The 23,342-nt window shown below is 45.4% G+C and overlaps 1 protein-coding gene across 2 annotated transcripts in view; it reads right to left on the bottom strand.

Moving 5' to 3' along the window:
• The window catches only part of SUFU (suppressor of fused homolog (Drosophila)), a 105,004-nt gene extending 81,893 nt beyond the window's left edge, over positions 1 to 23,111 (bottom strand). The window contains exons 1-2 of one of the 2 annotated variants that reach the window (XM_008569716.1): positions 22,727 to 23,111; positions 18,461 to 18,595 (exon numbers count right to left, since the gene is read on the bottom strand). In XM_008569716.1, coding sequence (XP_008567938.1) covers positions 18,461 to 18,595; positions 22,727 to 22,908 — 317 coding nt within the window. In that variant the 5' untranslated portion in view covers positions 22,909 to 23,111. The remainder of the gene's footprint in view (positions 1 to 18,460; positions 18,596 to 22,726) is intronic. The other variant, XM_008569715.1, reaches the window with a different exon arrangement.
• Positions 23,112 to 23,342: the final 231 nt, after the last annotated feature.

The following is a 23,342-nucleotide window of genomic DNA, read 5'->3' as shown; positions in this document are numbered from 1 at the left end:
CGGGAACCAGTCTGTATGTGGGATCCAAACCCTCGGCGGGAGCGCCGCCACGCTCCCCAAGCAGCGCACTATAGCAGTGTGCCACCGGGCTGGCCCTAATCAATGCCAGGCACCTGCTACCTCTTCCTTACTCTTGTGCAAACCTCAATCCCACCCCAAGCAGCGCACTATAGCAGTGCGCCACCAGGCCGGCCCTAATCAATGCCAGGCACCTGCTACCTCTTCCTTACTCTTGTGCAAACCTCAATCCCAGGACTCTCCTGGCTGTGTTGCAACTGCCTTTCTACCTTCCCCATTAGGACTGGATTTTCCCATTCATACACTCCCACTGACTGGCACAGGAGTGCTCAGTAAAGACATGCTGACCAAGGGGACAGGCATCAGCCCAATTAGAAGGGTGGCCTGTTCACCAAGCCATCTGGGACTACAAAGGCCAGGTGGTGGTAGTGAGTTTGAACCAGTCCCACAATTTAGAGCTTCTGACACTGACTATGGTGGTCAAGACTCTGATATTTTACATTTTTTTATCTGTCAGTTTACACAATAAAGAAAATACTGTTTTCTTGGCTCACAAAAGTAGGTAAAATTTTCATATTGGAATTTTTTTCCCATTATGAAAGAAGTGTAACTATCATCTATTACAAAAACAAGAAAACCCTATATGGTCCTTTACTTGACCATTTCTTATTGGACATGAGGTTGCTTCAAAAGCTGTGCTCTTCTGTGCTTTGGCAAACATCTTTGTGCACATCCCCCTTTTTTACATCCCAATTTCCTTGGGATTAAGAGTCCCAGAATAAGAGATTTTATAAATTGGTTTGTAAGCATTTAAGAAAGGAGGTATTATTACTGGGATCTGAGTGTGTGTGTGTGTGTGTGTGTGTGTGTGTGCGTGCGTGTGCGCACACACGCGCACGCATCTATAAACAAGACCATATCAAGTCTGGCTAATTTCATTTCCCTTTCTGGGTAGGGTTACCAAAGGGTAAGTCAGAGAAATAGAGCAGGCCACAGGTGTTGGACAGCAGTTCTGATACTAATCTGCCTTTCTACCCTTAGGTCCCATGGCACCCACACAATTACCAACCCTGTGCTGCAACCCCCAGCTGACATCCTATTCTCCAAAACCCATCCCCCACCCCATGCCATGACTTGCTGACCCCTTAGCCTGAAAGGCCCTTCTAGAACAGCCTTATCTTCTTAAGTCCTCCTGTCAAAGCCCTTCTCAAATCACATTGCCATGTCTTCTGGTGATATGATGCTCTTTTCCCACACCATGTTTTTTTATCCCTAATATAGTACTCTCCACGTGGTCTCCTTTCCATTTTCCTTTCCATTTTAAGCAGAGACCTCTCTCATTATACTGTGGAGTCCTGCCATTCTTCTACTCCTTTGTTGCCCTCCAAAGTGACAAACACTGGACACAGAAAAATGCTGGTCACTTGGTACTCAACAAGTATCAGTTGCCTGACTATTGGTCACTCACACATACTGAGACTAAAGAAATGTTTACTAATTACACTGAATCTGAGAAAAAGTTTTACAAGATCTAAAATTGTGGAGAAGGGGTGAGTAGGAAGTAAATGCCAGCCCGTGGTGATGGGCTGCAGGGCTCAGGCAGGGTGTCGAGCCTATCAGCAGTCACAGGGTAGCTGAGAGGTGAGGAAGGTTGGTGGCAGAGATTCTTAGTCTCTTGGACCCTTTGAGGTCCCAAGGTGGACTTTGGGTGGAAACTGCATAAAATTATACTACTCCAGGATCCCAGTAAGATGCAAGAGAGGAGCCCAGCAAGTTGGCTGATGGAGCTGACACAAAGCCTAGCTCCACTGCTTTCTTGCCATGTGCCCCGGGCTCCTCAACTGTCTAACTGGGATAAGAGCACTTACTGCACAGGGCGGTAGGAGGCTGTAAAGGGGTAGCACAGCATCTGGCCCCAGCAAGCATCTTTACATGGAAGCTAGTGTTCATCTTTCCTTTTCTTGGGCTCACTAGAAGCAGTCCCTGCTCTTCATTTCTCTCTTAAAATATCAGCAGATGCCTCCAGCTTCCCTAACTTCTGGCCTCTGGAGCTTAATCAGCCCAGTCCTTCAAGAGCTGCCTGAGGCTCCCAGTTTCCTCTAATGTCCTGACCATGGGTCCCTCCCAGAACCCTCAAGTCACACCTGAGATTCTTCCTGACTGCTACCATGCTTTGAGGGACAGCTGTTACAATAGAATTCAGCAAACTACCAAATAAACATTTGCAGAGATGATGTTTTTATTTTGAACAATTCACAATTACTGATACTTCATTAGACATTTGGAAATGGGGTTTTGTGACAACACAAGCACTATAGTAGGTAGTAAAACGTTGTAAAATTCTTTTGAATGTTTATATGATATATTCTGACATAGCTAAGATTTTACTAAATTTCCAATTATATAAAATCTATTTTGTATAATTATCAAAAAAAAAGAAAGAAAAAACACATCAGCTGTGACTACATGCTCACACTCTGAACTGGGATTCTGACAAGGCTAAAATGCAGGCAGCTGCCTTTGAGTGTTTTTTGTTTTTTCTTTTTGGCAGCTGGCCAGTGCAGGGATCTGAACCCTTTACTTTGATGTTATAACACCATGCTCTAACCAACTGAGCTAACCAGCCAGCCTGCTGCCTTTGAGTTTTAACTCTGAGTTGTAGATGCACTCTTTCCACTCCACCCTATCCAACCAGATTCATGGGATGTGTTTGCCTCACTCAAGGAGACATTTCCTGAGACTCTCTGCTGGGAGCCAAGGACTATGTTCCCACAGCATTCCTCAAGTTTAAAAACAGTAGTTCCCAGGACTGATTTAGCTGAGAATCCAGCCAAACAAACTCTCCTGGCTCCTAACACTTTGGGCGGCTTAACTCTGTCCTGGGCTTTCAGTGAACAAAGAGCTTCCTGGACCGAGACACTGAATTTAAGAAAAGCCCATGCCAGGAGCAGCAGACCTTTCTTGCAGGTGAGTGAAAGCTCACAGCCAACCATCTCCTGGTGGAGACCTGCTGTACCTTCTTCCCTCTACTCCCAGCCACCCACCGGGGCATCTTCAGCTAGCCTGGCACTCTATAGGAACTCCATGTAGGCCAAGAAGCCTGATGCTTGGGTTTTTTCACTTCATTAGCATCCCACTTCTTCTGGCTTTGGCTTAAAGCAACACCTTTACAAAGATCTTTTTAAAAATAGAAAAAGACAGGCTAGGCCAGTGGTGGCAAGATCACAGTCTGTCTTGGGAAGGGAGCACACAGATGTGCAGTCTAGGGGCTTCTTGCTGACCCAGAAGCTAGGGTGTCTGCCCAAGGGCCTTTTGTCCACCCTCTATGCTTTGGGACTCTGAGAAGCCAGCCCCTTCAGAAGACTGAGACACCTGAAACAGGGTAACGGGAAGAAACAAATCTTTTTAGCATCTCAGTTGCCCAAGGGCAAGGACTGTACTTTTTCTGTGTTCTGTACATGGGCACATCATGTCACAGCTGAGCAATGCTAAATGGTAATAATATTCCCACTGCCACCCCCAAAGAGATAATCAGGCCAAGACATTCAACAACAAGCAAGATAAGGCAGTATTAAAAAGCAATGAGCCTTCCTGCTAGTCACCATCAAAGTCAGATTCAAATATCTTAATGGCACTTCCTTTGAGCAATTTTGTTGCTGTTTCCTTTTTAGGGAAATAAAACCATCACTTGACTCCGTTCTCCCGCCTTCACACTAGTGCTGAGGTCCCAGCCTACTGGGAAAACTTCCTAAAACTCCACTCATGTTCCCATCACGTCATCCCTTTGCTGTCCTCATCAGTCAACAAATAATGTCTTGAATGTCACATTCTTTACCTTGTCTTCAAACTCTGCAACCTCATCCTGCTCCACTGGCCTCCTCTCTTACCAAGCCCCAGACACACTGGCCTTCTTTCTGTTTCTTGAGCACTTCAAGGTCCCTCCTGCCTCAGGGCCTTTACACTGGCTGTGATCTTCTCATGTTTGGGTGACCAAGGATCCCAGCACTGTACGACTCCAGGCAATACTAATTGCATTGAATAATATGAACAGTGCCCCTAAAGTTGTATGATGTGACAATACTGGCTGTCACCTTGTCATTGAGGTCTCAGCTCAAATCTTCCAGGAAGCCATTACTGATTACTGCTAAATGCATCCTCTCCACCCATCTCAACCTCTACTTCTACCCAGGTTCTCTCCAGCACATTATTCCTGCTTTGTTTTCAACACGGCACATGTCCTATCTAAAACCATATATAATTTTTACATGTTTCTCTCATAAGAATGTAAGATCCACAAGAGCAGAACATTGCCTGCCTTGTTCTTCATGGTATTTCCAGAACTTAATAGAACACCAAACATTTAGGTAATGTGCTCTGAAAATTTTGGAAATAAATTAAGTGCTTACCATATACCAAGCACTGTGCCAGGTGCTGGGATGGGTGGTCCTCCCTCACCTCACAAAGCAAGGTTCAGACATTTTTACCAAAATCACACCTCCTCCCAGAGAATGCCCTTGGGGTATCTCCCCTCTTATGAGAATAAGGGTCCAAACTGAAGAAATGCTCCTGTAAGAGCTAAATGCTCTCAGACTAGATGCTGGGCTGGAAGAATTCTTCACCTCTGGTGGTGAGAAGGATTTTCCAACAGCTGGAGTAACCCCAAAGTTAGAGCTGCCTTCACCTTCGTCATTCGTTCAACAAGGATGTGTCACTGCACTGAGGAAACATCAATGCATAGGATGAATATACATCCCTATTCACAGTGAGCTTACATTCTAGGAAGCAAGGGGAGACAGACAATAAACCAACCAAGTAAATAAGTAAAATAAGTCTGATGGTAATGAATACTCTGAAGAAGAATTAGGCAGGAAAGGGGGATAGTGCTTCATGGAGGGGGTACACGTTGCCATTTTAAATAAGGAGGTCAGAGAAGACCTCACTGAGAGGAGATATTTGAAGAAAGACCCAAGGAGGTGAGGGAGTAAGGTATGGGGCTATCTGCAGGTAGAGCTTTCCAGGTGTGGGGGGAACAAATGCAACGTCCCTGAGGCAGAAGACTGCCTGGCACTTCACAGGAACAGCAAGGGGGCCAGAGTGAATGGAGCAGATACAAGGGGGACTGAAGTAGCCTACACAGGATCTTGAAGGTTAATGCCTTTGGCCTTTACTCAAGTGAAGCAGGAAGCCACTGGATGGTTCTGAGCAGAGAAGCCACAGCATGAGATGCTATGGATTCTGCCTCTGGCCAAAGAACTAGCACAGAACTAAGGGACGCACATCAGCAATGCTCCTGCAAAGCTCTAACTCCAAAGGCCCCCTGCTCAGCAACCTCCTTTCTTTTGGGCATTTTCTCTATGTAAAACACTTGGCTACAGGAATGAAAAATTGCCAGATTGGCTCCAGGAGGGCAGGAATCCAGTAGGTCTGCAATCCGATATATTGGAAAAGCTAAAGCAGGAAGGAAAAGGAGTTAGTGCAAGACACAGTGCCGTCTGTTGGTTTTCACTATGTTTTTTCCTCTAAGCAGCCAAGCTTTTCGTAAGTATTTAGGAGTCAAATCCATCACAGGCAGAAAGCACAGCCAGCCAGCTTGACCCCCTGGGACTGGGAGCCTGGGCCAGACCCCATTCTCTAGCAGTTACTCCTTCCCACAGCCATGGCCCCTGAGCTCCTGACCTCATGGTGAAAGGACTGAGGTCTGAGTAAGGAAAACTGGTGGTCAAAGGGCAGGGCTCCAAGCAGCCCCAGGTAACAAATGAAGGTCAGTACTGGAAAAACAAAAACATCTCCTGGATTGGCCTTCCTGTGGCAAAGCTGATTCTATGACCAGGGACTCTGGGAGCCTGAGTAACACGGGAGGGAGCAAGAAGGAAAGGGGTCTTTGAGGGCCACTATCTTTTTCTAAGACGCTGGTAAAACGCCTGGAGTCCAGCAAACCACACCTCTCTGAGAAGCTGCTATGAACCTATGTTCTCACTGACAAATGGGCAACTGGCCTAGCCTCAAACATAGGCCTGGCCCCATTTCTGAGCCTCAGGACCAGCTTGCAAAGAGCCTTCCACTAGGCCTCAAGGCATGGACTGCAGAAGTGGAGGTAAGGAGGTGCCAGGTGATGACCTAAGGTGCTGAAGTTGCATCAGGTCCATCTCTCCACAATGTTTTCTAGTTCAAAGACCCATCAGCCAAAACACTGAAGGCTCCACGAGGACCAGGACCAGGTTTGTGCTGTTCATTACTATATACCCCATGCTCAGAACTGTGTCCCAACATTGATGATCTGTGCAACAAATGAATGTCTGGCCCTCCAAAGAAGAGAGGTCAATGATTAATGTTGGATGGGCACCAAGTGTGCCTGCCCACTCATCACCTGAGATCCAGTGCCAGGAAAGGATGGAGGGCCACTCTTTCTCCTAGATCCATCGATCAGTCTTGCTGCAGACATACAGTGTTATTATATTGAGTTCCTATGTGTAACAGAAAGTCTCACGAGCCCTAAATGGTAGACCATTTATTTCAGGCAATTGCCTGAAAAGGATCTCACCCATCTCTAGGCATTTGTGCTAATGCCTGTGAACCTTCTGTGTACTTTGAGTTCCTATGTGTAACAGAAAGTCTCACGAGCCCTAAATGGTAGACCATTTATTTCAGGCAATTACCTGAAAAGGATCTCACCCATCTCTAGGCATTTGTGCTAATGCCTGTGAACCTTCTGTGTACCTTGGTACAAGGAGCCTGGGGCACTCTGTAAGCCCAGTCTCAGTCTTCTGTATCTACACACCCAAAAAAGAGAAATAAAGAGGCTCATGGTGTTTGTTTCCAGGTGACACTGATCACCAAATCTTGACCTTTCTAAGGAGAAAACCACAATGGGAACAACATGTACCCTCAGGACTACCACCATCATGTTTGATAGGAAAGTTGTGATTTGTATTTAAAGGATTTAAGTATTAACCGAGAGGTGGGCAACCAGCACAGTCAGTATGTATAATACCTAAACCACTCTTCACTTCTGTGAGAAGTCAAGGAGGAAAAAAATGGATGTAGTTAGTGTAACAGGTAACATCTTCCCAAATATTTTCAGAATCTAGAAACCCTAGCAGCAGTGGGCAGGCTGAATTTTGAAAACAGCATTAACCAGGTAGCAGGAAAGCCTTAGAAGATGTCAAACCCCAAACAGGAGATTCACACAAAGTGGAAGCCCCATGCACACCTGGGACAGCATCACTCACTATGAATTCCTTGTGGAAATCATCATGAGAACAGATATAGGATTGTAAACAAAAAGTGGTAGGATTATGAGTGAATTTTTCTCCATTCTCTAATTTCCAACATTTTTAGTAAAATGGTTCAACTGTCTTTATACACGAGAAGAGAAAAAAAAATTTTTTTTAAGGTGTTGACTATTTTATTTTCACATTTCACAATACAAATGAAAACTGCACTTTTTTTTTTGTCCCACTTCTCCCTTCCAAAACTATTCTCTCTTTAACAGGAAGGGAGAGCAAGTCTTCCTTGTCATGCTGTTAGAAAACATGCAGAGTCACAGCACCATGATCTCCCAGTGAAGTAGAACAAGTAATATAAAACTGATATAAAGAGGCCTCCCCTTTATTTTTATCTGTCCAGTCATGGGATGAGTGGGAGGTCTCATCTTGGGGACCAGGTATCATTGGCATTGGCCTCCCATGGGTGGCCTCATTCTAGGAGCAGGTCCCACTGGCATTATTCCAGTAGGAGGAGGGCCCATCATTGGCATCATGGGAGGGCCCCCCATATGAGGTACTGGCATTATACCAGCACAAGGAGGTCCCAGGAGCCTGGGAGGATCATTGCCCCTGCAAGAGGAGGAGCAGAGAATGGAGTACAGATATCTTTTCTTTGTTGAAATGTAGCCATTGTTTTGTCAATCAGGCTCTGAGCCTGCTCTTCCATCCATTTCTTTTCTTTTTTTTTTTTTTTAATAAAGATGACTGGTAAGGGGATCTTAACCCCTGACTTGGTGTTGTCAGCACCACACTCTCCCAAGTGAGCCAACCGGTCATCCCTATATAGAGATCTGAACCCTTGGCCTTGGTGTTATCAGCACCACACTCACCCAAGTGAGCCACGGGCCGGACCTTTCCATCCATTTGTGATAGCAGTCTTTCACATTCTCTTTGTGTTTCCTACCACTGCAGTGTGTCTTTCTCACAGATGGAGAGTCATAGATGAGGTATATATCGTAGTAGTCACAATAAAACTTGGACATGTTGCTCTGCAGACCGTTCAAAAAAAGCAAATTTATAACTAAGAAGTTGGACAACAATAATGGATGAAACAGGAAAAGGCCAGGCTAGGAAAGTCTTAGATTTTGTCTTCTTGATGCTGGTTCAACTAAGACAGAAAGTTTGAGGTCTAGTTGGGGTCTCAAAGGAGCATGGTATACTCATTTCTCATCTAAGGCAAGGTTAAGCTCGACAGGGCCTGGAGTGAACAAGTTTGCACATCAGTCTTTCTATACTCTGTACTAAACGGCAACATCCTCAAAGGAGCATGGTATACTCATTTCTCATCTAAGGCAAGGTTAAGCTCGATAGGGCCTGGAGTGAACAAGTTTGCACATCAGTCTTTCTATACTCTGTACTAAACGGCAACATCAATCTCAAACCTTGGGATTGAGGTTGCAGGCCCCAGAACCAGCTACACTTTATGGAAGACACCATCATTGGAGAACATAAGGTACAGAACTTATGAGCCAGTCCCAGTGAAAACCAATAGAGGTTGGTCTCAGTGCAGTGGTGTTTATAACTAATTGATCACAATCAGTTACAGATTTCTTTGTTCCTTCTCCACTCTCACTGCTTCACTTGACTAGCCTTTAAAAAAAAACCAGAGACTGAGGAATTCAAGAGTAGGCCCAGCATCTACTCAGGGGATCAACTCACTTAATGGCTTGAGAAATGACCAACAGGAAAATATGCCAGAAAACATAATTAGTCCCACTGTCTGAACGCATAATGTAAGAAAAAGGTATGTATGGGCAGGGGTAGAGTGGGGAGTGGGAGGAGATTAGGAACAAAAACAAAAAAGATGTCACCAAGATATACAGTTGGCAGATAAGCATATGAAAGATGCTCAACAGCATATGTCATTCGGGAATTGCAAATTAAAACAAGTAGATACCACTCCACATCTATTAAAATAGCTAAAATCTGAAAAATAGACGATATCAAATGCTGGTGAAGACATAGAACAACTGGAACTCTCATTTATTGTTGGTGGGAATTAAAAATGGTATGGCCACTTCACAAGACAGTTTGGCAGCTTCTCACAAAGCTAAACATAGTCTTACCATATAATCCAGCAACTGCACTCTTATTTACCCAAATGAGTTGAAAACATATCCACAACTGGGAGCAATCAAGATGTCCTTCAATGAAAAGATAAACTGTGGTACATACATACAATGGAATATTATTCAGTAATAAAAGGAAATGAGTTATCAAGCCACAAAAAGGCATGGAAGAACCTTAAATGCTTATTGCTTAGTGAAAAAAAGCCAGTCTGAAAGGCTATACATATGACATTTTGGAAAAAGCAAAACTAAAGGACAGTAAAACAATCAGTGGTTGCCAGGGGTTTGCGGGGAAGGAGGGATGAATAGGTGGAGCACAGGAAATCTTTAGGACAGTGAAATTATTTTGTATGGTACTGTGATGGTGGATACATGACATGTATTAGTCAAAACCCACAGAACTGTGTAACACAAAGAGTAAACTTTAGTTAATAATAACATATCGATATTCCTTCATCAATTGTAACAAATGTACCACACTAATGCAAAATGTTAATAACAGGAGAAACTATAAGCAGAGGAGAGAGGAGGCTTATATAACTCTGTACTATCTGCTCAATTTTCAATAAGCCTAAAACTTCTCTAAAAAAAGGCTATTAATTAAAAATAAATTAAAGGAATTAAAATGTTTTTAAAAAGTGACTACTTGCACTGATATAGGAGAAAGGAAAAAGTATCCTCTCCAGGGTGGCAAGATGTCTTTATACCAAAACAAAAATTCTTCCCAGGACTGGCCAGTTAGCTCAGTTTGTTAGAGCACGGGGCTCTAACAAGGTCCAGGGTTTGATCCCTGTATTGGCCAGCTGCCAAAAAAAAAAAGAAAGAAAGAAAGAAAGAAACCTAAAAGACAAAATTTTTTTCCTACATTGGCACTACAGACATCTTAACTAAATGGTTGTGAGGTACTCCCAGCTTGTAAGTGTTCCTCTTTTCTACACCCATCCCCAGAAAAAATGATCAGGTACCCCACAAATCCTGGCCAACACATGCTCTGGGCTATTGGAATGCTGGGTATATCCCCGACCACACAAGAAAAAGCATGACTACGTGAACTTGTCATCAAAGCCAGGACATCACCCTTGTGCTTTTAGGAATTGCAGACCTTCCTGGCAACTTACTGAAAATGACTACAGTAAGGCTGTAGAAGTCTTGACTTGAGAGATGACACAGGATCCTATCACCTACTGTCCAATTTTATCCTCTTGCCATTACCCAGAAGGACCCTTTCTTCTCTATGAAGTTGCTTCAGCATCCAGCTCAGTATATCCCCTACAAAGCACTTCCTGATTAACTATATTCAGTCATAATCATTCCATTAATCCAAGAAAACTCTGAACTTAGGTGCATAATTTTAATAAGAGTTCTCCAGCTCCCTCTCTGCAGGAGGTGGAGGGCGTAGAACTACTAGATCCAGAATGCCTGGGTTTATATCATTCCAGCTCCAGCATTCACTGGCTGGGTGGATAAGTTCCTTAACATCTCTTCCCCTCAGTTTCCTTATCTTTAAAATAAGAATAACCAGTCATACCCACAGAGCTGTTCTGAGAATGCAATGAGTTTATATAAAACACTTAGAATAGTGCCTTGTATAAAGTAAGGGATATAAGTGTATGCAATTATTATTACATGTTTTAAGTTTCTTGAAGAACTGAAGATCACAGGGTGAGGGGAAACAGCCTCAAAGTCATAGGGAGACAGGCAAAGCCAAAAGCTGCTCCCAGCCCCAATCCTTATCATCTTCTTCTTTCCCAAGGACTTCACCATATCTCAGCAAGCACATGTTCAGTTTTTTAAGGAGGGGGGCTAGGTCTGATTTCTCATTGCCTCTCCACTCAAACACATGACCTTGTCCAACGTTTCTGCCCGTACAGGGCACTCAACATAGCTTTGTTGGTGGGGTGTGCTGCACAGCCTAGTCCTTGTCTGAGAGCTTGGCAGGCAGGTCAGGGAGCTGCAAAGTATTTGGAGGGGTAAGAAGACCATTCCTCAGGGCTCAGGTCAGAGAGGACAAGATCACTTCAGGCATATCTCAGGATCAGACATCATAATTGAGCTACCAAAACAGGAAACGTAGCTCAGTTGGATACCTCAGAGACAGGCTGTAGGAATAAATTTAGGAATCAAAGGGCAGAGTTGGGACCTCGGAATCAGAATGCTGGACAGGGGAAATGCTGGCAAACCCAGACCTAGAACACAGGAGATATGAGTGCCAGCATTCACTGTAGAAAAAGGCATGGCCTCGGGCCAGCCCAGTGGCGCACTGGATAAGTGCGCTGCTTGGGAAGTGCAGCGGCGCTCCCGCCCGAGGGTTCGGATCCCACATACAGACCGGTTCCCGCTCACTGGCTGAGCGAGGCGCGGGGGCAACGCCGAGGGTTGCGATCCCGTTGCCGGTCCCCGGTCCGGTCCGGGGGCAACACTGAGGGTTGCGATCTGTTGCCGGACACAGAAAAAGACAAAAAAAAAAAGAAAAAGGCATGGCCTGGACAATAAAATTCCAGAAGGGTGGGCTGAACAGGGAAGAATCCTGGGACTCAGAGATCAGATTGTGTCAAACCCATAAAGCCTTCCAAGTCTCTTTAGGAAGAGAAGGAAATCTCCCAGTGTTGACCAGCCTGGCACCACTGCGACCTGGTAGGCACATCCCAAAACCACACCTCTTGGACTTTTTAAAGTTTATTTAACTGGGCTAGCTAGAGGAATCTCTTCCCAACTATCCCCTTACTGCTGAGGGACTCTCTGAATTGGAAAATTTGGAATCCCTACCCCATGATGGAAGAAACAATCTATGCTGCAAATGAAATGCTTTATAAAGGATAAAGCCACATACTCACACAGATCTGCTGGGAACACCCACAATGCCTTAGGTCTTCCTGAGGTTACAAAAGAAAAGGAATTCCCCTGAACAGTAAAAAATTCAGGACATGAGGCCTGAAATCCAACCCAGAGTGGCAGCTTCAGCTTCGGGGAGAGCTCTAGCCCCCCTGCTGGCCCCTCTTTTCACCCTGGGCCAAAACCAAGGGTACCCCATTCTTTCAAGGTGGCCCAGATCCCCTGTACTTAGCAGAGAACTCCAGCATTTCACACCAACAGTCATCCTGAAACCAAACACCTCTGAGAGGAAAGGCAGAGGAACCAAGGCCTGGGGAAGGCTTGCCCTCTCATGAGCCTGCAGAGCACTTCCTCTAGCCTGCTGAACCCAGCCAGAAGCAGGCCTGGGACCTGCCATCTGCAGGTGGCTTAGTGAAGCATGCTGGTTGCCAGCCTCACGAGAGCCTTGGGAGGAAAGCAAAGCCCAACCAGAGGAAGGCCCAGGCTCCAAGGACAGGTGTGTATGGCAAAGGCAGGATTTCTATTGGACACCCCAGGGGATGAAATGGCACATTAAAAAGTTCCTGCACATCAAGCTTTGAGGAGGGAAAATAAGCATTTCTCAACTGCAGGGGACCGAGGCCACACTAAACAACAAGTGGAAAAGTTAATCTGTATCCAGTGTTTTAATAAATAACTCATGTGGGTTCAGAGCCTAGCTAAGAAGAACATGAAGGGAAAAGGAAGCTCTCCACCAACCCAGAAGAGGCAGCCACAAAAAGCCAGTCAGCAGCAGTTCCAGCCTCCAACAGAAGCAAGAACAACTCCAAACTCTATTGGTCATGCCTACCGAGAAGTCAGCATTTGTGGGGCAGAGCCTAGGTCTCCCGTGTGGTGAGGTGCGGGCTCTACCTATGGGGTTGCCAGCATTTGGGCCAACTCCACAGAAAGCCTGTCTTTGGAACTGCCCACTTTGTAGAGCAGATGACCTGCCCCAGTGGAAACCCACCAGAGAAGTCTGTATGAGTTCAAAAATACTCTCCAACTAGCCAGCCTCTTGTGCTGTGGTCAGGCCCCTGTAGTTTTTGTCCAGCCAGAGCTGCTGGCAGTATCAAGGGCAGCCAGAAATCCTCACAGAGAGTGGTGCTAAAGCCACCTCTTCCACAGCCCCACATATCCCCACATTCCAGTCCACAGCTGCCTGGCCACAAAGGGAAAGGCCAGAGCTTTGGGCTTCTGACAAACAGTTGGCAGCTGAGGCTCTGCTCCCAAGTCCAGGGGCAGAGCAACAGGGCAGCCTCTGCCCTGTTCCTAGAAAAGCACTCTTCTCCCCTATGGCTGCCCCAAGCGGGAACTTGCTCCATCTCTCCAACTCCAGAAACAGGCTCTTAACCTTTTGATCCAAACAAGTGCTCTCTTGTCCTCTTTCCTTTAGTGAATGCGAATAGGGAAAGAACTTGGGTGGAAATGGCCACTCCAGGGCTCATCCCGTCAGCTTGCTCTTTACCCCTTTTACCCCTTTACCTTCTCTTTTTACCCTCTTTACCAGTGTGGGGCTGAAGCATGCCTGCCAGGAACACGGAGAAATGCAGAGCAGCACTGCACTTCTGCCTGTCCCTACCCTCAAGAAACTGTAAGGAGACAGAAAGATTCTAACAGGAGGAAATGCACAGTAGTCATTTAATAAATGCTGTTGACTGATTAAAATAGAAAGGTAATATAGCACGGTGACTAAGAATACAGGCTTGGGGATCACCAGACCTAGCTTCTAATTTACTAGCTGTGCAACAACTTCTCCAAGCCTGAGTTTCTGTATCTGTAAGCAAGAGGTAAAAAGAATTCCTTATCTCACTGTGAGGGTAAAATTACTGTGAAGGTAACATAAAATGATATTTTATATAAAGAACTTAGAACTAACCTAGAATATAGTAAAAACTTAAATCTAAAAAAAAAGTATGCTTACATTATTATCTTAAAGAAAAACAATGCCCCATGCATTCCTCTCTTCCCAATCACAGGGGTATAGCAGGCTACTATAATTTCCTCAACTGTACAATTAAGGAATATGGATTAGATCAGTGTTTCCCAAGTGTGGGACTCGTCTATGACAATAAATAATACTGAATCATACTATAAGATTAAAAGTTCCCTTTGCAATTCTCTTTCAATTTTTCTGATTATGTTGGGGAGGTAAGTGGTGTTAGCATATGTTTTTAACACCTCTTTCATAAATGCTAATGTCTTCAACAAAGAGAAAGCTGGCCTCAGGCGTACAACCTTCTGTGACAGGCCACAGAATTGAGCTAGAATTTAATAACATTGCTTTGTTTTCATTGTGTTTATTTCTTCATTTTTAAATTATGGCAAGTGATATTGGTTTCCATATATGGTAGCAATTTAACTTTTAAAAATATATATATATGTCAGTTAAAAAAAAGGAGAGGATCAGCTGGCCAGTTAGCTCAGTTGTTTAGAGTGCAGCCTTGTAACACCAACGTCACGCATTCTGATCCCTATTATTTCCAAAAAAAAAAGGAGAGGATAGCTTAAAGAGAACATAAATAATACTAGAGATGACAAAAATTATGCAGGTGGCACTAGAAGTTCTGGAAATACAAGACGAGAAGATTTTTAAATTCCCTCTCAGTCCTAAAAGTAAATGTTGGTAGGAGTCTCAGGCTACAGATGGCAGCCCAGGTCCCTTCCTAAAAGGTTCCTCTCAAATGCCACCTCTTCCCTGAAGCCTCTTCTAATCCAGCAGTCTGACTAAAAGTCACTCCCTCCTCTCTGCTCCCAGATCACGTTCTACACACAGATCGTAGCATGTATTATTCAATACTAAAACCATCTCTTTATGTTTGTCTCCCCTCTAGAACACGAGCCCCTTGCTATAACACCAAGGTCCAGGGTTCAATCCCTGTACCAGCCAGCCACAAAAACAAAAATAAAAAATAAAAAAATAAATAACATAGAACATGAACTCCTTGAGACAGGGATTATGTCTTGCCATTTAATCCCCCACACATCTATTATTATGTTCTGTATCTGGTACAAAACAGGTGCTTGATGAATGTATGCTGAAAAAAAGAACCAGTGCTTCTGCCTTTTTCTCACTGAATGAGAAGACAAAAGACAGTAGAAGAAAAATGTTGCCAGAGATTCATTTGCCATAATTTCAACGCAGTGCCTCTCAGCACTTAAACTGCATGGTAGAACACTGACCTTTCTGACCTCAGCTTCAAGTATTAAGTTAAATGACAGTCCATTAACCCATTTTTAAGAGGCCTCACCACATGAAATGTTTGGAAAAGCAGATCTCTCTTCAAGAAACTTAACATGATCAAGAAGAAACCAGTCACACCAGTACAAGGCCAATTACAAAGGTACTCTTGACTTTTGCAACACAGACCAGCACAGGATAAATAGGTGAGAACATTCCTTCCATGTCCTTCTACCGGCAGAATGTAATGCCAGAAAATACTAGGCTCAAATAGTGAGGTAAAAGCCCATATGGAAGTCTCACTCTTGTCATAAATGACATATGAATATCAAGTGCCCCATCATGTAGAAACGATACACATGTAAGGGGGTAGTGTTAAAATGGAAAAGCAGTAAGGAAGGCCTTTTTTCAAATTCAGAGGTTGCTCCTTCTGAAATATGGGGCTTTCTTAATTACATTCTTCATATTATTTTGGGCCTTGGGCCCATACCTGGTAAGTCGGTACACTGGAAGAATCCTTAAGCCACATAGGAAATGGTATTCTTTTTTTTTTTTTTTTGTCTTTTTTCGTGTCCGGCAACGGATCGCAACCCTCAGTGTCGCGCCCGTACCAGACCGGGACTGGCAACGGGATCGCAACCCTCGGTGTTGCTCCCACACCTCACTCAGCCAGTGAGCGGGAACCAGTCTGTATGTGGGATCCGAACCCTCGGCAGGAGCGCCGCCGTGCTCCCAAGCGGCGCACTGTAGCAGTGCGCCACCGGGCCGGCCCCAGGAAATGGTATTCTTTTAACTAGAATAAATCTTTCAACAAAAAGGTACAGACTAGCTGCACTAAATACCCTCTGAAGGTTCTTATTAAAAATATGAATTAAAGTCTAGCATAGTTCCTTTACTCGCCACATCTGTTTGCTATTCTATCTCCATTATTAATACTGTAATGCAGGGTTCCCGTTCAGGCAAGATTAATTCCCTGTTCCCAAAGCCTTCTGCTGACACTGCAATGGATCCGTTTGGAAAGCTATAAAGGCAGGCCCAGAAATTGCTCTCAACACGTGACCAGTAAGGAGATGAGGCCTGGGCCTCCTAACTTAACAGGAGAGAAGAGGAAGTTGGGTTGGGTCAGTGATTGGAGAGGAGGTATAGCCCAGTGGTTAAAAGCTCAGACTTTGGACTTAGCCCGATTAAATCCAGCTCTTTTATAGTCTAGATGTGTGACTTTTGAGCAATTAATTTAACCCCCCAGGAGACTCAGTTTCCTCATCTATAAAATGGAGATAACAAGAAAACCTGATAAGATTATAAAATATTTAACACAATGACATGGAAGATAGTAAGGACTAAAACAAAGAAAAAAAGGGTTGACTGGGTAGATCAGCTGGTTCGAGCTAACGCCAAGGTCAAAGGATCCCTACTGGCCAGCCACTAAAAAAACAAAAAGCAAAGAAAAAAGGCTATCATCATCTTCATCATCATATCATCATCTCCAGAATCAGCCTCTCTGCTGAGGCAGGACAGGAAGAGCCCTGCTACTCTTTCAACCCGCCTGGCTAAGCAACCACCACTAAGATACAAAAAAGATACAAGGCTGGCCGGTTAGCTCAGTAGGTTAGAGAATAGTGCTGATAACACAAAGGTCCAGGGTTCAATCCCTGTACCAACCCACTGCAAATAAAAAGAAGAAAAAGATACAATAAAAAAAGATGGCATAAAAGGTAAAAAGGTACAAAAAACAGAAGAGGATATGACAGTAGAAATAAAATCAGCTAATGAGGGGGAGGAAAGACTACATTTAAATTGGAGAAGCAAAACCCTTCCTCAAAAGTGTATATAAGGAGGGCCGGCCCGGTGGCACACTCGGTAGAGTGCGGAGCTCCCACCGAGGGTTCGGATCCCATATAGAGACCGGTCCGCTCACTGGTTGAGCGCAGTGCGGGCGCGACATGGAGGGTTGCAATCCCGTTGCCGGTCACGGTATGGGCGCGACACCGAGGGTTGCGATCCTGTTACCGGTCACAAAAAAAGACAAAAAGGAAAAAAAAAAGTGTATATAAGGAAAACATATATATATTTTAAAAACTATAGATGGTAGCTTATTGGAGATGATATAATTGCTTAAAAGTCATTAAGAGTACAGACTCTGGAGCAAGACTACCTGTATTCAAATCCTGGCTCTGCCAATTCCAAAATGTGACATTAAGCAAGTTATAGATACTCTTTGTGTCTCAGTTTCCTCATCTGTAAAATGGGGTGAACATTAGTATCTACCAATATGATAGGGTTGTTGTGAAAATTAAATTTGTCAGTAACATATAGACATACTGTCTCTAGATGAGTACCTGGTTCAGAATCAGCACTTATAAACATTAGCTTTTATAATTATTCTGGTTACTGTTGTTGTTTTAGCTGATTTAATACTAAGTTAATTATGTTTAACTTAGTATTAAAATGTGTTTGCTTTCCCTAAACATAAATTAGATGATTATAGAGGGAAGTAGGGGATGCAGATAGGATTTAGAATTGTACAGGGCAATAAATGGAAGCAGAACAGTACAAAAAATGTGCTATGGATAATCTAAGCACAGGTAAATGCAGGTTAAAAGGAAGTAGGTAATATGTATAAAGGGACAGAGAGATGAATAGATTGTGATAAAGTAAGTAGAGTAAAATATTAATGGCAAAATCTGGGTTGTAGGTATATGAGTGTTTGCTGTAAAATTCTTTCAACTTTGCTTTATGATTAAAAGTTTTCAAATAAGCTGGGGAGAAAAAGGAAGTAGACTTAGAGGCATCAGCCCAAGTTCTGTATCATAGCTATATTGCCTGCCTCTGATGGTTTTGGAACTCTTGCTCTTCACTGATACTTTCCTGCACTAGATGAGCAGTGTTCAGGTGCTAACCTGGACCGCCTTGGCACAAGCAGATAAAGGAAGAGGGCAGAAACCCAGAGGTTCTACCTGAGAAGTTCCATTCTCACAAGACTATGACATTATCACCCCTGCTTAGGAAAACCTCAGAAATAAGACTGAAGGCTAAGGAACAGACAGGAGGAGGGTGGGCAGATGGCACACACTCACTCATGGACTCTGCTGTCACCATAGAGATCACTCAGGCCGAAGCTGATGTAGTGCCAGTGCTCAGGGATGTTGGCAGAAGGGCTTCCCACATTTCTGTACATGCTAACATAGTCCAAAGGGTCTGGACCACCCAACCTGCAAAAGACAAAACACAGCAGTGTCAGTGTGAGCCTGGAAACCAGACAATGTCAAGCTGAGGGGCTCTTCCTTGCAAACCTAAAGGCCCCATCCTGGGGGATCCTGGGGTGAAATATAACTAAAGAGTGGCTACACCTCTCTGGGATGAGACCAAGGGATGGGCAGCTGAGGCTGACCAACCCCAAAGAACAACAGGCTCCCTTCTCCTACCCCCAACAGTCAGGGCCTCTTTTAGAAATAAAACAGACTGGGTGGTTGCCATTTTGCTTTCACCAATGCGATTGGTAGGGATTATCTCTCTTCTATGGTGCCTGTAAACATGCCAAGCTTCAAGGCAAGGGATGCATCAGTCAATCAATTGGCCACTGTTGAAAGACCATCCGGAGCATCTCCAGTGGGCATTGTTCCGTGAAGCAAAGGCTTCGCTCCGCTCCACTCCTGCCTCTTAGAAAGCTAATTCCTGAAAGACTATATTGTGCCCTATGTTAATTACAGTTTGCTCTAAACAAACCCAAAGCCTCCAGTCCATGCAGATCCCAGCCTGCACCCCATAGACCAAAGCTGGTCTTTTATCATTGCAAGTGACAAAGGCCAAACTTAGGCTAGCTCAGCTCTGCACAGAGAACTGCAGCAGGAGCCAGGCTGAGCCCTGTGAGTGCATGCATCCAGAAAATGATCCCAGGAGACTGCTACCTCAAAGGTAGAGCTGGGACATTAAGTGATTTGGGGCCTCTGAGGACAACATTAAATTTCCCCCACAATTCCAAAAGAGAAGCCATTAAGGAAGAGATTCAGTCATTATCTTGCACTGAGGACTTAATTTAAAAAGAGTTCCTTTCAGTAGAGTAATTAGTGCTTTAAAAAAAAAAAAGAAAGAAAAGAAAATCCTGCTTTTCTTTAGAATGGATAGGAAAACTTGGTAGACTTGAGAATCAGACTAAATGGAAACCATCAGCAGAAAGAAGTCTGCATTGCCCACAAACACTGCAGTCTGAGCTGTTTCAGACATCTGACCATTCATTCCACAGACTGCAAAAACTTTGCCTGCCCTTGGGACACTGATGGAGTGCATTTTGCAACTGGGATAGTGTGCTGCGGGAAAGGTAACAACTGAATAAAAGACATGTTACATGTTATCCCAGCAAGTGTGCTGGTACTATGCAATTTGAACACTTTTTAAAACCAGTAGGTCTGGTTTCATCCTCATATGCCAGGATATTATGTGCCTTTGCAGAAACCCTTATTCTCTGCTAGGAAATGCTAAGTTATTTATAGAACGTGTAAGAAAATCACTGCAAATAGCTCAGAATCTCAACTGAGAGGGTTAGGAAATAGGATAAATTTTCATGTCTTTCCTTAATTCTGATTTCGCCAAATCATTTGACTAATTCCATAAACAACTGGATTTAGAAAATTTGTTGGGGGAGGGAGGAAAGAAAAGAGTTGAGACCCCTGCAAGGACCCCTTATAGCTGCAGAACCCAGAACAGATAGGAGTGACTATAGATCCCATATCTATTTCAGTTTCCTGTTGCAAATTCCCAATCCTGTCCCTCCTACAGCCTAGGTCCATCCAGCCAGAAGCAGTTAAACTGCGTTCACCATTCCTCACTTCATCTGCCATGCCATAGCAGCCCTCTTTCTGACCACATCTTCCTGGAGGTGTCACATCAAGGAGAGAGGCTTCGACTTAAAACTCCAACTGCAGGAAATGACCAAGGATCAGACAAAGTTAACCTCATCCCCAAGCACAGAGCACTCTGCTCTACTACCAGATGAGTATATGGAAAATAGTAATATTTAACACTTAGAAAAAGATGTTATCCAAAGTCCCAGAGCATCCTTCAACCTAATTCTTCGAACACCTGACTTCCCTCTGCAGGGCAGTTACAGGACTGAAGTGGGTCCAAGGCACAGGTTCTGCCTCTGAGCTTTGATCCTTGCTTATCAAAGTCTCAACTTTCAGCCAGAATGTCCCTGCTAGCCAGGGACCACTAGCTGAAGAGCCACCCTTTGACTGCAAAAGGAATCTCAAGGCACCCTGGAGCACAGCCAGACCCAAGCAGCCTGGGTCAGTCATCCTGCTAGAACTGAAGAGGTCTCGTGGGATCCCAAATGTGAAGGGGTAAGAACGAATTTCAGGATCCTAATTTTGCAAATCTTAGAAAGAACCAGTCACTGAGTTGTTCCCTCTCATATTTTTCTGCATCTAGGCAGCATCTCTAATTTCACAAAGTGCTATACAATCCGCTTTATTCTTCATCAAATGTTGGCCCATCTCTGAAGATATGACCTGGTTAACAAGCTTGCAGCAGGAAGAAAAAAACCAAATGTCCAAAACAGTCTTAATCCTTTGCATGTGCTTTGATACCGTTTACACACAACTTATCCTTTATGAACACTTGGGTGACATAAAAACAGTTGCCGGAATCTGTGTAGGGATTTCTACTCACACTCAAATGAGGCCTGAACAAACAGAATGGCAGAGCAAGGCCCACTTTACTCAGGACACTCGACGACAAGTCCATCACAACACATAGTTAAATACAGAGGCACAATCAGAATGGGTAATTTAGTTAGCAAGAGCTGCTTTCCACTGAGAAGCGCTCTTCAAGAACTCCTCTCAACCAAAGACCAGTTTGCCTGCCAGTGAGGACCACATTGCTGGCCACACCTCCTCTTGGCTACCCAGACAGAGGAGGCTGCTCACTATGGCCCTCCCTAGAGAGCAAGGGGCTGGTCCCCAAGGCCTCCATGCTGTCGGCCTTTTTGCATCCTTCCACTGACACAGGGAGCTGGCCTCAGTTTTGCAAAGCCTATTGACTGCCATCTCCATGGGAAGTAAGAGGTTATTATGGAGCAGAAAGACTCAGTCCTAAAGGGAGAGGTGACCAGCAAAGATATCCACTTTCCCCTTCAGTCTACACTTTGCCACATCCCAAGCAGCTGCCTGATCAGTCTTTCAGGACTCACTGAGGGGCATCATCTAATAGAGTGCCTGCATGAATGTGGCACTGGACAGATTCAACCAACACCTCAGTTAACTTTAGGTCCAGAAGGACCACGAGGACATTGTCGCCCAACACCTGTTTTGCCCAAAAGCTGCTGGAAGAAAAAGGTTGAAAACAGGGAAACTAGAAAAAACATTCCTACCCCCAAGGGCAACCCATATGTAAACTGATCCTTAACAGAGCTACTTGAGGGTTACCCTCTGCTTCCAGGAGAAACTGCAGCTAATGTCCAGAAGCTCCTCCTAATGTCCCACTGCACTTCTTTCTTCCCTGACCGGGTCCCAGTTCTCCACCAATTACTTCCTACTAGAAGTGGGAAGTTGTGGTCCCCTTTAATGCTGAACCAAAGCATGGATCTCCCTGCCCCTGTGCTTAGCTAATGTCCTAAAGCAAAGCAGCTGCAGAGCCAGAAGGACGCTCTGCACCAAGAGAACAGTGCAAAGTAAGCAAAAAGTTTATCAGTAAGAGTCGCTCCCTCAAACTTCAAAAGCAAAAGCTTTGCACTGAGACAGCATCTGAGCTCATTGGGAAGGTATCAAAAGAAGACCTCTGCCTCATCTCTTCACAAGCACAACGCTCTCATCTTGCTCCCTTCCTAACCCAAAGGGGAGTCCCTGGCCCCCAGACCCGCCCCTATGCTCGGCAGTCTCGTGCCCCCTGAGCTTCTCCAGCCTCGCTCCTCCAAAGCCTTCTCATATGCTCCCCAGGCTCCTCAGGCTCCCCTCGCATCCCCCATCCCATCTCAGCAGTCCCCCCTCCTGGCTTCCCCTCGCCTACTAATGACCCCCTACAGGCGCCCCCTCCTTTCACCACGTTTACAGTTCCCTCTCTCATACTGTTCCCCCCCTCTGCTCCTATACACACTCGCAGTTCTCACTCTATTCTCCTAATCCCGGTTAACTCTTCACTACCCACGGGCACCGTTAACCCCTTTGTCCCCATTCCCAACTTAAGCCTTAACTCCTTCCCTCACAGCAGGGAGCCCTTCTTCCAAGTGCTTTAACCATTCTCTTCCCTTCTTCCCCCTCGCGCTAATTACTTCGCCCCCGGTTAAAGCCCCCAGCGCTTTAACCCTTCCGAGCCCGTCCCTGTCCGTCTCCCCGCGGCCCGAGACTTACCAGTACTTGACGATAGCGGTAACCTGAAGCGGGTTCGGCTGATCAGGGTAAAGGCGGCGGCACTCTCCGTAGATGGCGTGCAGTCCCGGGGGGAAGAGCGAGGCGAAGGCCGGGGGCGCAGTAGGGCCAGGGGCTGGGGGCGCGGTGGGGCCGGGGGCGCCGCTAGGCCGCAGCTCCGCCATCGGGGCGCGTAGGGCGCTGGGGGAACCGGGAAGGGCGGACGAGGGAGAGAGCACTGACGGGCCAGCGGGAGGACTCAGTGGGTGAGACTCCCCGAGGCAATGGGGGCGGCAGCGAGGTCTAGCTCCGCGCCTGCGCACGGCGCACTGTCCACCCAGGCCGTCGCCTCCTCGGAGTCGGCCAGAGGGTGCCTCCGGGCCGCGGGGAGCTCAAGGGGGCGGGGCACCGGCGCGCCCTATCTCGGCACCCATTGGTTAGCATCTGTGCCAGTCACAGGTGGGGAAGGCGTGACTTAACAACAGGCCCCGCCTCTCTTTCCCTGTGTTGGGAGTGTCCCAAGGCTCTTGGCTTCCCCCTAGTGTTAGGAGGAACCCAGGTTTAAATAGAGATGTTGAGGAGTCCTGAGGTGCTAGGGTCCCACGAAAGCACTGAGAAA

The sequence above is a fragment of the Galeopterus variegatus genome, unplaced genomic scaffold (assembly GCF_000696425.1).
Source record: "Galeopterus variegatus unplaced genomic scaffold, G_variegatus-3.0.2 Scaffold525, whole genome shotgun sequence".
Taxonomy (NCBI): domain Eukaryota; kingdom Metazoa; phylum Chordata; class Mammalia; order Dermoptera; family Cynocephalidae; genus Galeopterus; species Galeopterus variegatus.
Note: the sequence above shows the minus strand (reverse complement) of the source record. Positions and strands in the feature narration are given on the sequence as shown.